The sequence below is a fragment of the Mustela nigripes genome, chromosome 7 (genome assembly GCF_022355385.1).
Source record: "Mustela nigripes isolate SB6536 chromosome 7, MUSNIG.SB6536, whole genome shotgun sequence".
Lineage (NCBI taxonomy): Eukaryota > Metazoa > Chordata > Mammalia > Carnivora > Mustelidae > Mustela > Mustela nigripes.
The window spans coordinates 95,706,406-95,721,516 of record NC_081563.1 but is presented as its reverse complement, the minus strand read 5'-3'; the positions used below and the strand labels follow the sequence as shown (position 1 = coordinate 95,721,516).

The 15,111-nt window shown below is 41.0% G+C and overlaps 1 protein-coding gene across 5 annotated transcripts in view; it reads right to left on the bottom strand.

Moving 5' to 3' along the window:
• Positions 1-15,111, bottom strand: part of RALGAPA2 (Ral GTPase activating protein catalytic subunit alpha 2) — a 319,809-nt gene that overhangs the window by 276,994 nt on the left and 27,704 nt on the right. For 4 of the 5 annotated variants that reach the window (XM_059406446.1, XM_059406444.1, XM_059406445.1 and 1 more), the window contains exons 2-3: positions 14,268-14,378; positions 11,899-11,951 (exon numbers count right to left, since the gene is read on the bottom strand). In XM_059406446.1, the coding sequence (XP_059262429.1) occupies positions 11,899-11,951; positions 14,268-14,378 (164 nt within the window). Of the gene's footprint in view, positions 1-11,898; positions 11,952-14,267; positions 14,379-15,111 lie in introns of those variants that run through there. The other variant, XM_059406448.1, reaches the window with a different exon arrangement.

Sequence of the window (15,111 nt, the reverse complement as noted above, 5' to 3'; positions counted from 1 at the left end):
AGCAGCAGGGATGTCAGTATAGGCACAAGGAAGTGAGTACAGACAAGGCACACTTCCAAAGGAAGATCACCTTTGAACTGAATCCTGAAAAATACAAAGAAGTAAGCCAGGCAGCAAAGGACATTTTAGGCAGACGAAGCAGTTAGCAAGAAAAAAACAAAAACAAAAAACCCTGCTGCTTTGTTGCCAGTAGGAGCAAAAGTAAGGTGGGTGACAAGGGATGGAAAGGCAGGCAGAGACCAGATCAGGAAAGGCCTTGAACATCTTGGCAGGGAGTTTAGCCCTCATCATAAAGGCCAAAGGAATAAGAGTTACATTCTACAAAGAGCATTCCAGGTGGGGAGGGAGAAAGAAGAGGCAGAAGATCAAAGAACAAAAGATAGTTAGTTAACAGGATACTCCAGTAGGAGGGAAGACTGAACAAAGGCTGAGGCAGTGGGAAAAAGAGGGTTTTCAAGAGCACCAGCATGAGATGTACAGAACCATGGAGTGGAGAAAGTACTACCAATACCGATCAAAACAGACAGATAAAGATAGGATACCATTTTCATTATACTAAAGATCTAATATGCAAAAACATAGTACTGTAAGCCCTTGATAGACTGACTGTAAGAGGTTATTTTTTTTTCAATTTGATATCATGCAAAAGTCTAATATCTTTTTAACAAAAATCAAATTGCAGTACATTATTTTTAATGAGCAACAATCCAGATTATCCCCCCCCTCTCTCAAATTTATAAATGAACTACTTTAAAAAGAAGAAAAAGTGTCACAGACCTGCAATCGACTCAGGACAGGCCACTTGGCCATGTTCACTCAGCGAATGCCCAAGGTCTGCAAGAACAGCTGGTGCACCTCACGCAGACTCTCCTTCCAACCTGGCCTGTGTCACAAGCACATCAAACACTAGGTGTCACTGAAATAGACACCACACTACACATCCAAACAAAACAAGCCAGAGAAAATTTACAGCATACCTTGGTCCTGAATTTACAAAAAAAAGAAACTGGAAGAGATTATGCTGAGTGAAATAAGTCAAGCAGAGAGAGTCAATTATCGTATGGTTTTACTTATTTGTGGAGCATAAGAAATAACACGAAGGACATGGGGAGATGGAGAGAAGGGAGTTAGGGAAAATTGAGGGGGAGATGAAGCATGAGAGACTGTGGACTCTGAAAAACAATCTGAGGGTTTTGAAGGGGTGGGGAGTAGGAGGTTGGGTGAGCCCAGTGGTGGGTATTATGGAGGGCATGTATTGCATGGGACACTGGATATGGTACATAAACAATGAATTCTGGTACACTGAAAAGAAATTCAATTTTTTTTTAAAAAAGTTAAAAAATTAAAGAAAAGAAACCAACTCATCCAAATTGTGTGAACACACTAATACAAATCAATTTAAAGGGACAGAAAAAGCTCTTTACAACTCTCTTGCTCTTCTAACAATAAATACAACATACTACTGTGAATTTTCCATATATTTAGTCCTGATGCCATCTCTACTAGCTGCCGTTTAAGGGTTCTTGGAAGCATTTGCTAGTGCTGCCTTCCAGAGGGCCCGTTCAGAGAGTGTCAGTTACCAATGAGTCAGGCAGCACACTGCGTGAAAGAGGCCAGAGTGCCAGGAAGCTCAGGGCATCTGGGCCACAACAGATAATCACCAGAATGTAATTTCAGACTTCCACAAACATGTCTCCAGTTTCCCTTCCCCCAAGGTGAATTGAATAATTCAGTATATCCTGTTGGGTCAATCCCAAGTTTCTCACCAGAAGATGCAAGGCATAAAGAAAATTGTACTCTTAAATAGTAAATTTAGAAGTTAAAACATCCATTGAAAATGGCTTCTTTCAACTTAGACACTTGTAGTTTAATTCAAATTATTAAAATGCAATAGTCAGATAATAAAATTTTAACCTCAAGCAATGCATTCCAAGGATCCCTAGAAAGGACTGGATGTTGATATTTTGTTTCCATCTTCTCATTTGCAGATCATAAACATTTCATGATTCAAAGCAGACACCATTATAACCATAGGCTGTAGAAATGAAAGGCCTAGGCCCTATGTTTGATTATTATCCCAGTATCCATTATAGAGCACAGAACGGAGAAGTGATTTCTGAGCTAACTCCCTACCGCCCGGAACATTGCAAACAAATGAGGAAAGGGCACGATAGGCCATCTGGGCCTCTACTAAGATCCCTGCACAGGGGCCTCAAGATTTATCATGGAGCAGATCACACTACACCATAACAACACTGCTGTCACCTGGAGTTCTTCCCAACCAAGGGCTCGATCGACAATACTATAAACAAGTATGACTAATGCTGTGAAGCCAGAACAATTCCATACATACCTCTCTTATCATATAAAATGCAGATAACACATTAAAATATACCCCTGATGTCACAAAAAAGTGACCTAACATTCTGTTCGGAATAAACAGTGGCACTGATTTTGCTCACCACCTGGAATTCAGGACAGCTTTAGGGATTGAAGCTGGGTGTCTCTACTGGCTCAGTTCTTTTAAAACTGTTCTCCAGGGAATGTGAACTAGATTTGTTTGCTTGTTTGTTTGTTTGTTTGTTTTTTCCAATTTAAATCAGTCATTCGGAATTATTGCAGTGACCTAGGAGCTGCATTCAAGGTTAGCATCATTCTTTGAAAAGAAAAAAAAAAAATCCATGGAAGCATCCAAGTACATGAAATCCTCAATAAGAGCTTAAATTCCAAGGATTTAAGAAGAATCTGTTTTTCTTGTTCATTTTGTTTGTTCTTATCCCTCCTCCACTCAATAACAGTAAAGTGGTCCTTGTGGAAAAAAAGATTAAAAAGCAGTAACAACATGAGAGGTTGGTGGAAGGAAGTCCTTCACTCGGCATGAAAAGGAGGGAGTAGCGTGGAAGTATGTTTGCACACTGGACCGTCTGAAAGAAGTTCTGACAAATACAGCAAAGGGCAGCAGGTGCGTAGAAACCAGGTAATTGCAAAACCACAATTCTGCTCTCTTGCTATGTAGTTTTGCTCCAAAAAAAAAAGTGTTAGCCATTACATAAAGAAAGGAAAAGGATTGTGACTTCATCCTGCTGGATACCTGCCCTCAATGTGCTAGTCTATTATTCTGCCCAAGCTATTCCACTGAATGCTTGCATGGGTTTCAGACTCATTTTCATCTGCAAAGAGTTTGAAAAGATACGCAGTTCCACCAACAGAAGGACAAAGAAGGTGGGGGAAGAAAAATGAAGTGGGAGGAAAATGGGGGGGGGGGGACAAACATCTGAGAATTATCTGTATTCCTACTATATCATAATTCTAGTTTTTCTTCAGGAAATGTTTCTCTCTTATTAATATCTGAGGTACGGTGATGCTATTAAGGGTGAAAAGTTATAAATGTTCCCCATCTATACTGGAAAAAATATCAAAAGTCCAATTACTGATAGCAAACACAAAGTAACTATACAGAGAGTGAAAACCAGCCATTCATTTCACCTTCTTTTGCACAACTCTGGGCATGGCACTGGGTCCGGTTGTGTTCTTAGTATCAGAAAAGCTAGTAAAAATCCTTTCCTCCTACTTTGAGCTAAAGAATTAGAGGTTAGGGACGCCTGGATGGCTCAGTTGGTTAAGCAGCTGCCTTCGGCTCAGGTCATGATCCCAGCGTCCTGGGATCGAGTTCCACATCGGACTCCTTGCTCCGCAGGGAGCCTGCTTCTCCCTCTAACTCTGCCTGCCACTCTGTCTGCCTGTGCTCGCTCTCACTCGTGCTTTCTCTCTGACAAATAAATAAATAAATAAAATCTTTAAAAAAAAAAAAAAGAATTAGAGGTTAAATCCACTATCTCTATAAGCTCACTTGGAACCATAAAGAACAAGAGAACCAGTGTTGAATTCCATTCAAATAAGACAGCTTCCACTGCAGCCCTAGAACCACTGCCATTCAGCTGGGATTCCCAAACTAACTACACCCAGCAAGACTCCATAGGCACGAGAACTGCCTCCACTCCAGCATTACCTCCATACCACAGACAGGGAAGGGAGATGGTAGGTAGGATGCCTACGGTAAATTTCAAACAACCAAACTTCATCTTCAATAGTAAAGAAGTAACAAACACTAGTGACCATAGCCTACTCCCCTTCCTCTGTGTGCCCTTGAAGAAGCCCACAGGTCATCGGCACTCACCTGCTGTGGTCTGCCCCTACCACCCATGCCTCTCCGACCTGCATCTCCCCCACCTAAGACAGGGAGGAAGAGACACAGCATACCTCTTCCTGAAATGACATTCGAAGTGTTTTCTTTCTCTTTGGGTGAGGGGACTGAGTGCAGGGAAGATGGGAGTGTGATGGAGACATGAAGTACTGCTTCATTTGGCCATTATATAAAGTATTCTTTTCATCCTAAGACAAGCATGAGATGAGTAGAACAGATTTGTGTGTGGCTTTTCCACATTTTTTACTTTTGCATTAGGCCACTTTGGAACCATGCTTCCCTCCAGCCAAGGGCACTGGGGTAACAAAGCCTGAAGAAGCCCAGGGAAACTGTGTCAGTAAAACCCTGAGCCGTAAGTTCCCTGCTGTACAAGAACACAAATGTGCTGATGATTTAACCAAGTTTTTCACAAAGATAAGTAAGTCTTACTTAGGAGGTAACAAGCTCTGTTGACAGACTATCAAGCTTCTCTGTCCAATCAGTAGCCACTACGCACATGAGGCAATTTAATTTTAAAATTTAAATCAAATGAAATGACTTAAAATTAAAACTTCAGTCACAGCAGTCATATTTTGAGCACTGAACAGCACATGTGGCTAATGCTTATTTAATTGGATAGCACCGACAGAGAACATTAACATCTTCAGAAAGTTCTACTGAACAGAACTGCCCTAGAGAAAAAGCAACCGAGAATTTTAGATCTGCAAAGGCTAGTCAGAATCAAGTTGATCTTATATGGAAAACTAAACAGAAGCATGAAATGAAATTTCATGCTAAAAGACTTGCCTGTGAACTCCTGATTTGTAGCATCACGGGATGGTAAAGCTGCAAGAGACCTCAGGGCTAGCCAGTCCCAATCCTTCCACCTTAAACACATGGAAGCCAAGATAAAGAAAGGGTATGTACTCACCTCAAGGTCTCACAGCTCAGCAGAATCAACATATGATCTAAAGCTACCTTCTTCCTATTTCCTTTATCCAGAGAGTTTTCAGTGAGGAAGGGAAATGTTTTTGAAATAAAAATAACAAATAACCCCACTGGAAATAAGATGAGAATTTAAGAGGCTTTAATCCAGCAATAAATAGAAGCAGGTGCAAATCACTGTGAGGACTACAAAGGAGTATACCTAGCGGTTTCTGGCCTCAGAAACTTTACAGTTTCATTAGGAAACTAAGGCACAGCCACCTTCAGGGAAAACTGAGAACATCCAGCAATAATGAAATGGTCACACGGGAGTGTATCATACAAGTCCACAGGAAAAAATGGGCACCTCTAGCTGGACTTGCCAGAAGAAATCAGTGGGTCTGAACAGAGCTGGAAAGCAAGTGGATGAGGAGAGCAAAGGGCAGGCTCTGAAAAGAGAATTACATAAACCAAGAGGCAAGACTCAAACTCTGCAACAAGAGGTGAAGGGGCAGTAAGCAAAGCAGTCTATGTGTGAGAGAGCACTTCCACAGAACAACACCCTCAGCAACATGTGAAAGAAAACATGTGGGGCCCCTCAGGGGCTCAGAGTATTAGCTCAGCTCCGGCCACACTGTAAGAACCTACAAAGAACCCATGCAGGTCTCTAGGAAGGAAAAAACGGGACTTACTTTATCTGGTGAGGTAATTTGGATAAATCTACACCTAAGGAATCTAGAAGTCAAATATCCCATATATCTGCGATGTCAACTCTGTGATCTTTGAAAAACAGATAAATAAGTAGCACTGTGAGATCAGAACACGTGGAAGCCTTGAAATTAAACCTCTCCTGTCAATGTATATTATAGTTGGGTGAGGGTGGGAGAAAGAAAAGGCCTTGCTATCAAATTCTAGAATTTTCTTAACCATAAATGAGTAACTCCAATGACTGCATTTCTGTACCAAAGGGAAATGGCATATATAACAAGGCAGGCAGCTTGAAACAACATCTCTGTATTAACTACATGCTCTCATTTTCTGTAGTCTTGATGCCCTGACATCTGGGACCTTGCTGATCTCAGAGGGACTGCCCCTCCCAGGATTTGCCAAGTTGGCCAATATGCCTTTGACAGTCAAACCAACCAATCCAAAATCCCATTTCTGCAACCACTTCCTTTTATGGGCTCTCAAATTTGGGACACTATCCTCTTGCTTAAATCACCTGGGGACAAGGAACTAGACCACTAGGGGCCCCCTTTACAAACCAGAGCCTGCTAAACTTATTCAAACTACCCAATCCTAAATCTGCTTAGCTTGCTTACCTTGCCTTGCCCATTCCTTCCTTCAAAAACCAAAACAAAGATGCTCACCTTCAATTCCCCCCTCTCCACCTGCTCTCTGTGTGCTCTCTGGCTCTCTCTTCATAGCCCTGCTGGCAGGCCATGCCTCCTGTTTCTACGGTACTCCTGAGAGTACAATAAACCTCTCTCCCTTCATGGCAACCATTTTCATGTCTGTGTTCCTGTCTTACCATACCTGCTGAAAACAAATCCGATATACCATTAAAACAACCTCTTAACTACTGACTACAGAGGGTTCTCAAAGTTATTTGACCTTGAAGCCCATTCACCAGGCATTTCTACACTAGCCCTCCTTTTCCCCTGTGCAGGGAGCTACCTCCAGGGCTGCCACCAAAGTATCCCTTCTACAAAGAGCCATTCAGAATTTTCTGGAACTCAGGTGATTGCCAGACTTCTGGCATAAGTCCACTATTACTGCTGGATGCTTCCAGTAGTAGGAAATGGAACATGCTCAATGAGGGCAGGGGCTTGTGTCTGACTTGCCCACCACCCTATCTCCAGCACCTAGAAAGGGCCTGAAACACGTAGCTGACATCCAGTAAATGTGCGTAATAAATGAGTGAACTAGACAAGAATAGATACGTACTGGTAGACGTGGCCTGTGGAGTACAGCTTTGAAAGCAGGAGAGCATTAAGATTCCTACATGGTAGGCCACATGGCACTGAGTTAAGAAAATGGGTCCTATAATCAGACCAGAGGTTAAATCTTGAAAGCTGTGCAATCTTGGACAAGTCACCTACAACAACAAAGACCTTGGTCTTCCATTGATAAAAACTGGGATGGGAGAATGCACTTCAGAAGGAAAGGAGGACACAGGGCAGCTATGCACAACACTTCCATTGTGGTCAAGATGGCAGTGTGAATTCATTTTATGGGGTCTCACACCCCCACATAGTGGGTCTTACCCACTACCATTTGAAATACATGGCAATGAGAGATGAAATATATTTTTAAGAGAAGAGTAAAATTAATAAGTGAACCTCAGTAAAAAAAAAAAGTGACTAACATTCCCATGATGCAGCAACCACAGAAACTCAAAGTGATGCACAGATAATGTAGCCACAGGCAAAGGTGTCCAGAGATCAACTTCAAGGAGGAAAGGATCCTGCTGGAGATAAAGGCAGACAGAAAGGCCTGCTTGCGCCCTGCCTGAAGCCGCAAATTCAGCTGGGTTGGCAGCCTTGACTGCATGCCACTTGCTTTACCAGAGCACCGTGAGGTCTCCAATAGCTCATTACATCTAAATACTACTGCCTCCTTTAACAAGGCTTCCCTTCCGGATCACCCCTGACTTACAGGGACCAGTAGCAGGTTTCCCTGCACATGCTCCTTCCAAACTCTCTCATCGCTCTGATTTCTTCCGATCCACTTTATATTTACAGGCTATCTTTACATGATATCCCTTCTGGGATTTAACATGTCTTAATAATTCTACTTCTTGTAAAGGAAGCCTTTGCCAATTATTTACACCTTGGTAAGTATTTACCTCTGAATCCTCATAAACCATTGCTTTATATGGCACCAATGTACAGAAAGTAGCAATGAAGTTACTTAATTTTCAGAATGAACCATACAAATTATAACCTACCTTCTAAAGCCAGAGACAGAAAGAGAACACAGGCATAAACAAAAATAATGCTGGTTCATTATTCATCCATATTTACTATGCAAAATGAAAGTTTTTAGTAAGTCTGGAATAATATATATTGTTCTATTATATAGGCAAATAATCATCTGTAGATGATAATGTATCCATTATAACTCCCTCCTTAATCTAGATGTTCTGACACGAGGAAAGAGTATTATAATCTCCTCTGTGGGAGGTACAGAACTACAGTGCCTGTTGCTGACAGGCTTTCCTGCTGCACGGTGAGACTTGCAATTAGTGACAGCAAATGGAATTCTCAAAATATTCCTGGGCTTTAGAGGACATCAGGAAACTAACAAAGGACTTAGAAAATGGTAGGAAAGGAAGTAAGAAGGAAGGTGGCAGAAATAAAGTAAGCCAAAACCTGATCTGCAAGCAAGAAGCTCAAGAGAAACAATTCAGGGTGCCAGAGAACGAATGCCAATTTCACTGTAGGATCTCTAGAGGTCTGTGCACTCTAAACCCCAGTTCCCATCACATGGTAAGTTGGAGGAACGGAACCTGAGCTTTCCTTAATAAATCAGGACCCTCAAATGGAACCAAAGTGGTACAAACCAAGAACATGCCCAACCTCCTGGCAAAAGAAAGACAAACCCTCCAAAAAACCCCACAGGATTAAAAGAGATTAAATCTAAGTTCTAATAAATCTCAGAGCATGCAAGAAAAGAAGCCATGTGAGAGCAGCATATTGAGGGAAATTGAAGACTTTAGATACTGGAATGATCAGATACAGAATAAGAAACATCACACGTTAAATGTTTAAGAACACAAAAGAGGTAAAAAATGAAGAAGGATCAAGAGCCTATCAAAAGCAACAGGCCAAGTATTAACATGGAACTGAAGGAAGTTAAAACAGGGACCAAAAATCACTGAGATGTAAACCACAAAGGATGGTGGAGCAGCAGATGAGCCCCAAATGAAGGATTTCATGCACTGCATGGAAGAAGTGAAGACATTCCCCAGAATGCAACACAAGGAGGCAGGAGAAGAGGGTGAAAGCTAGCTCGAGAGGCATGGAGAACAGATGCAGGTTTAAATATGAATCCTGGGAAGTACAGCAGAAGGACAGAAAGAGTCAACATTTGAGAAGACAGCAGCTGAGCATTTTACAGAAATGATAAAGGATCTGAATCCAGAAATACAGAAAATGCACAGATACCAAGCAAGACAAAAAAATCTTCAACTAGACATTTTGTGGTAAAGCTACAGAACACCAAAGACTAAGAAAAAGGTTTTAAGGGAAGCCAGAGAGAAGAGGCATTTAAAAGAATGACCAGATGAGGAACAGTGTTTAAAGCTGCTACAGTGGTAAGGAGACACTAGTAAAATGGTACCTGTAAAGGTTGACACGAGTATTTTTACTGTCACTCCTGCTAATACTGTGTCTAATGCATATTACACCAAGTACACTGAAGATTGATCTGGAGCAGAGAAAACAGAAAGAATTATGACCCTCAAAAGAAGGGTCATGCCAATGAATTTCACAACTCTGGTGATCAAAAATTCTTACAATTCCTCAAATTCTTAGAAAAATATATAATTTATCAAATTTGAATCAAGAAAACCTGAACAATCCTAAAATAATTCCAAAATGCTTAAAGAAATTGAATGAGTGGTTAAAACCTTCCAATTAAAAACAAAACACAACACACCGGTTTCAGAAGGCTTTTATAGGAAAAACTAAAAACTGCTCTAAGAACAGATCATTCCAATCTTATGCAACCTATTTTATAAAATAGAAAAAGAAATGTTTGACATGAGGTTCTACAACTTCTAAAACAGGATCATTCAGAAACAATGTGAGGAAGGGAAATTTAGGCCAACATCAGTTGTGAACTTAGATCCAAAAATGCAAAGTACTAGCCTCCAAAATTCAGAAATATAATTCATCACATTTATATTCATGAAGAATTATACAAGGTTATCTCAGTTAATGCAGAAAAAAATACACGTTTGGAAACTTCAAAACCTATGTATGACTTTTTATAAATCTTACCAAACTAGAAATACAAGCAAACTTGATCTGATCAAGTATATCTACTAAAACTTTACAGAAAACTTCATTAACTAAACATCAGGAAGCCATAAATGATGAAACGCTAACAGAACTCTTTAAATCAGAGCAGGATGACCAGCTTTCTTCTGTCTATTCACCCATGTACTGGAGGGCCGGGCCAGCGCCCAAAGACAAGAAAACAGACTAACTGACTAGCTTCGTCGTTATTCACAGACCATCTATCTGTCCACCAAGAAAACAAACAAAAAAATCTATAGACAAAATGTTGGAATGAAATAAATCATACATACTCACTTAACCCAGCAGTGGGGATGAAATAAATGAATGTGAGCTAAATTCAAAAAACATGGATAAATCTCAGAAAACCGCTGAATATAAACAGCAAGCCACAGATGATTATGTACCATGTGAGGCCATTTTTATTATACTCAAAACCAAACAAAACTGCACAAGGCATTGTTTAGGGATATGAATACTGGGGGTAAAAACCATTTTTAAAAAGAAGGGTAACGGCATAATGCAGAGGAGTGACTGCCATCAGAGGAGAAAAAGAACAGGATGGAGGAGAAGCACCCAATTAGCTTCAAATTCTAAAGTTCTAGTTCTTGAAGCACCATGCTTCAAAACTTGCATCTATGTTATAGATTCTTTAGTAAATGTATCAATTGCTACAGAAATAAGATCATTTAAATTAATGGGATAGTTCAAATGATTGTTAGAAATTCCATATGTAAGTGACCGGCTTAATTAAAGCTCCTGTTAAAGACAGCTCCTTTGTACAAATTTCATTCACAGAAGGGTTGCCACAGGAAACACAATAACCACCACAAAATATACAGTGAATTAGTGTCTCTTACTCTGGGGAAGGAGTACAGCCCTTAAAGGATTAGAGAAAGGGAAACACAGTAAGTGCCAGCCAGCCATGAGCCAAGTACTCAACCAGAGGTCCTCAAGTATCGGTTTTATTCCACAAACCCAAAAAGTCCATGGAGAGCCTTCTGCCCAAGCCTCTCCCTCCAGCCAGCTCTGCAACAAACAGACATTAGGCCTTCCCTTTATAGTCATAAAATAGACCTCACACCAACCTAAGTACATGAATAATGTCTAGATAACCAACACTTAACTTTCAGAACCTACAATTTAGTTCTACTGGAGCTCTCCAGGTAACAGTAACCTGGCACTTGTCCAATACAATTTGTGGACAAGAAAGACTGTAAGCTTAACTGATCAAGAACCACAAGTAAATATATTATTCCAACTTTGAAAAGAATATGTAATCACACATGGACACACTGACACATACGAAGATTTCAATCTCACCAATAGTCAGGAAAACACATATTAAAAACAGTGGGTTTTCAACATGTCAGTTTGCGCATGTTTGTGCGTGCACGCGCACAAACACATACCCACACACCATCTCCAGTGTTGGTTAGGGAAATTTACTTGCAACTTCCACATAAATTTCCATATAAGTTTATATGATCTTTTCAAAAACCATTTGGTAATATGGGTATTTTAAATGTAGATACATTTCGAAACATCTAATAACTTCACATTTAGGTAGCCATACAGGAAAATTCTCCCACGTTTCCAAAAGAAATTAAAAATCACAAGAATATTCTTTGCAGCATTGTTTGTAAAAGCTGAAGGAAGGAAATACATGCCCATCATTTTTTATGTCCTCAAGTAAAATTAAAGAGTTAAAATACCACATTTTAAAACAAGAATCTTGAAAGCTAAACGGATTTAACAAAAACTTACTTCAAAAAGAAAGAGTATGGAGTCCAGCTCCTCCCTTTGTGACTTATTATTCCCTGGAATATATTAAAAAATATTAGTTATCATTCAATGTGTAAATTTGAGAATCTTAAAAATTATGTTATATTGAAAGCATTTAAGCTTCAACATGCACTCATTTATTCAAAAACTACCAGGGGGTAGCACGGAATCTGTGTCAGGAATGTAGACAGACCCCCAGGCTACACCACCTGAGTCCACATCAAGCAAAGCTGCTCCTCGTTAGCTGTTTAAACACAGCTTCCACATTTTCCAAGTCACCGTCAGCTGTGGAAGGCAATATATTCCTTTCTCAATTAGTTACATACAAGAGGGAAGGCACAGCAGAAGCAAAGAAAGAGTTCTACCTTTTTTTTTTTTTTTCAAGATTTTATTTATTTATTTGACAGAGAGAGATCACAAGTAGGCAGAGAGGTAGGCAGAGAGGCAGGCAGAGAGAGAGAGGAGGAAGCAGGCTCCCTGCTGAGCAGAGAGCCCAATGCGGGACTCGATCCCAGGATCCTGAGATCATGAGCTGAGCCGAAGGCAGCAGCTTAACCCACTGAGCCACCCAGGCGCTCCAAGAGTTCTAGCTTTTTTGATGTGAAGAGGCACAGAGCAGTCATAACTTTGAAAAGCCATGCATGTCTTCAGGCCATGTGCACTATCCTTTTAAGGGTGACAATCATAGAAACCACAAAACCTACAGTAGCCAGTTACATTGATTGTCCAGTCTAGGTGCTAAGGACCTGCACTAAGTGCTTGCCATTGAGCATCTAACTTAGGAAGCAGCAAAATGTTTCTTGAAAGGGCCGGTAGTCTGTATTTTAGGCTCTACAGGCCCCTCTTGTAATCACCCAAGCAGCCATGGGGAACACATACATGCCATGGGGATGGCTGTGTCCAAAAACAAGCAGCCAGCTGTAAGCTGTGTACTCCTGATCTATTGGAATCCCACAGCTCTATGAAATAAGAGGGTGACAGCAGCTAATATTTACTGAGCACATATTATGTGCCATACTCTATCCTGAAATCCCAGGATACATGCTAACCTGTTTGATGCCAACAGGAGGAAGCTGAGTCAGAGAAAGGTGAAGTAGCTTGCCCACAGAGAAACAGCTGAAAGGACAGGGCCAGGATCCAAACCCAGTTTGGCTCCCCAGGCTACACTATCCTGTCATCTAAATACTGAGCAGATTGTGCAGTGTGACATTATTGGCTTGATTTTTCAAAGAATATTTTATAAAAGGGTAAAACCATAAACATAATACATTAATAATACATATGGGGTGCGTGGGTGGCTCAGTTGTTAAGCGCCTGCCTTCAGCTCAGGTCATGATCCCAGGATTCTGGGATCAAGCCCCTCATCTGGTTCTCTGCTCGGCAGGAAGCCTACTTCACCTTCTCCCACTCCCCCTGCTTGTGTTCCCTCTCTCCCTGTGTGTCTATCAAATAAATAAATAAAATCTTCTAAAAAAAATAACACATATAGAAAGAAATGCATGCAGAGAAGGACTAGGGACCTGGGCAAAAACATATGCTTCGGGCGCCTGGGTGGCTCAGTGGGTTAAGCCGCTGCCTTCGGCTCAGGTCATGATCTCAGGGTCCTGGGATCGAGTCCCACATCGGGCTCTCTGCTCAGCGGGGAGCCTGCTTCCTCCTCTCTCTCTCTCTGCCTGCCTCTCAGTGTACTTGTAATTTCTCTCTGTCAAATAAATAAATAAAATCTTTAAAAAAAAAAAAAAAACATATGCTTCAATTTTCATTTCAAACACTTTATTTTTTTAAATATTTTATTTACTCATTGGACAGAGGGAGAGAGAACATGAGCAGGTAGAGCACCAGGCAGGGGAAGAGGGAGAAGCTGGCTCCCTGCTGAGCAGAGAGCCAGAATCTGGGGCTTGATCCCAGGACCCTGGAATCATGACCCAAGCCAAAGGCACACACTTAACCAACTGGGCCATCCAGACTCCCCATTTCAAACCCTATAGTGGAGTCTGAATTTTTTTTTATAGTGCACACATACTAATTTTATGTCTTTCTTTTGAAGTAAATTATTCTGTGGAATTCATGCCTTCTGTGGCATTCTCCTTCCATTTTCCCTGTAGCCATTTGTTGTCCAATTAACAGCTGTATGAGAGAACGTTCCAAGGAAACAAAGATGCTAACAACCATTGCAATCTCCCAGCATTGCTGAGTCTGGCAAGAAAGGAAGCTTAAAAGCATATAACTTGTGGCTAAAGAACATACAACGTCTAAAACTTTCTGAATCTTAAAAAAAGAAAAAAAAGAAAAAAAAAGAAATTAAAAAAAAACCTTTGTGTATATAAAAAAAAATTTGTAGAAATGCTTACCTTTTAATTTCAAACTATTTTCCAGTGTTATAAAATTTTCATAGAAGATGAAATATATCTGAGAATAGTTGGTCTCAAAAAACTGTTTAAGATCACTTGCATCCACATTATCTGAAAAGAAAAAGTTACCATTATGACAATAATCTTATACAACTATCGGAATTCACAAACCTTTTCAGAAATGAAGGAAAATAAAAACTAGTCACTATGAGACAAAACAGAACAACAAAAATAGTATTCCCATCCATTTGCTCTCCACAAAGAGATCTCAGTTGGCCTGGGGCCCCTCCTCCATAGGCAGACCCCTCCAGGAGACTGATTCAAGGGCCCAAGAGCCATGGGGGCACAGCATTCAAAGAGGAGCTAGAAGGCTAGAGGCTAGTACAGGTCTGGAGAGGGAAAAGATACCTTCCTGTTAGGGGTGGGGAACAGAAGTTCGTGGAAGATGTGGCTTTCACATAGGCCATAAAAAGGGATAGGTCTGTCCATCTGAAAAACAATTCTGCTGCTGGAGTCATACATGGTCCAGTCTCTCTTCTCCTCAGCTGACCTGAGACCAGCTCAAGAGAACTAGCAGGCACTGCCTAGCATCCCCACCCACTTCCACCTGGGCCACTGGTCAAAGCCTTCCCTCCAGCTCCCAGGAGAGCTGTTCCACTCCTGTTTGGACACAGGGAGGTCTACCACACGTTCCCAGAGTTGCCCTGAGCAGTGTTTCTCCCTGTTGGACTAGGGCTGGTCAACCAGGACTATGGCTAGAAAGGCAGGTTGTACAGGGAGCTTGGCCCAGCAATAATTATTAGCGCCCAGCAGCAACACAGCCACTTCATCCAGGGGCCCAATT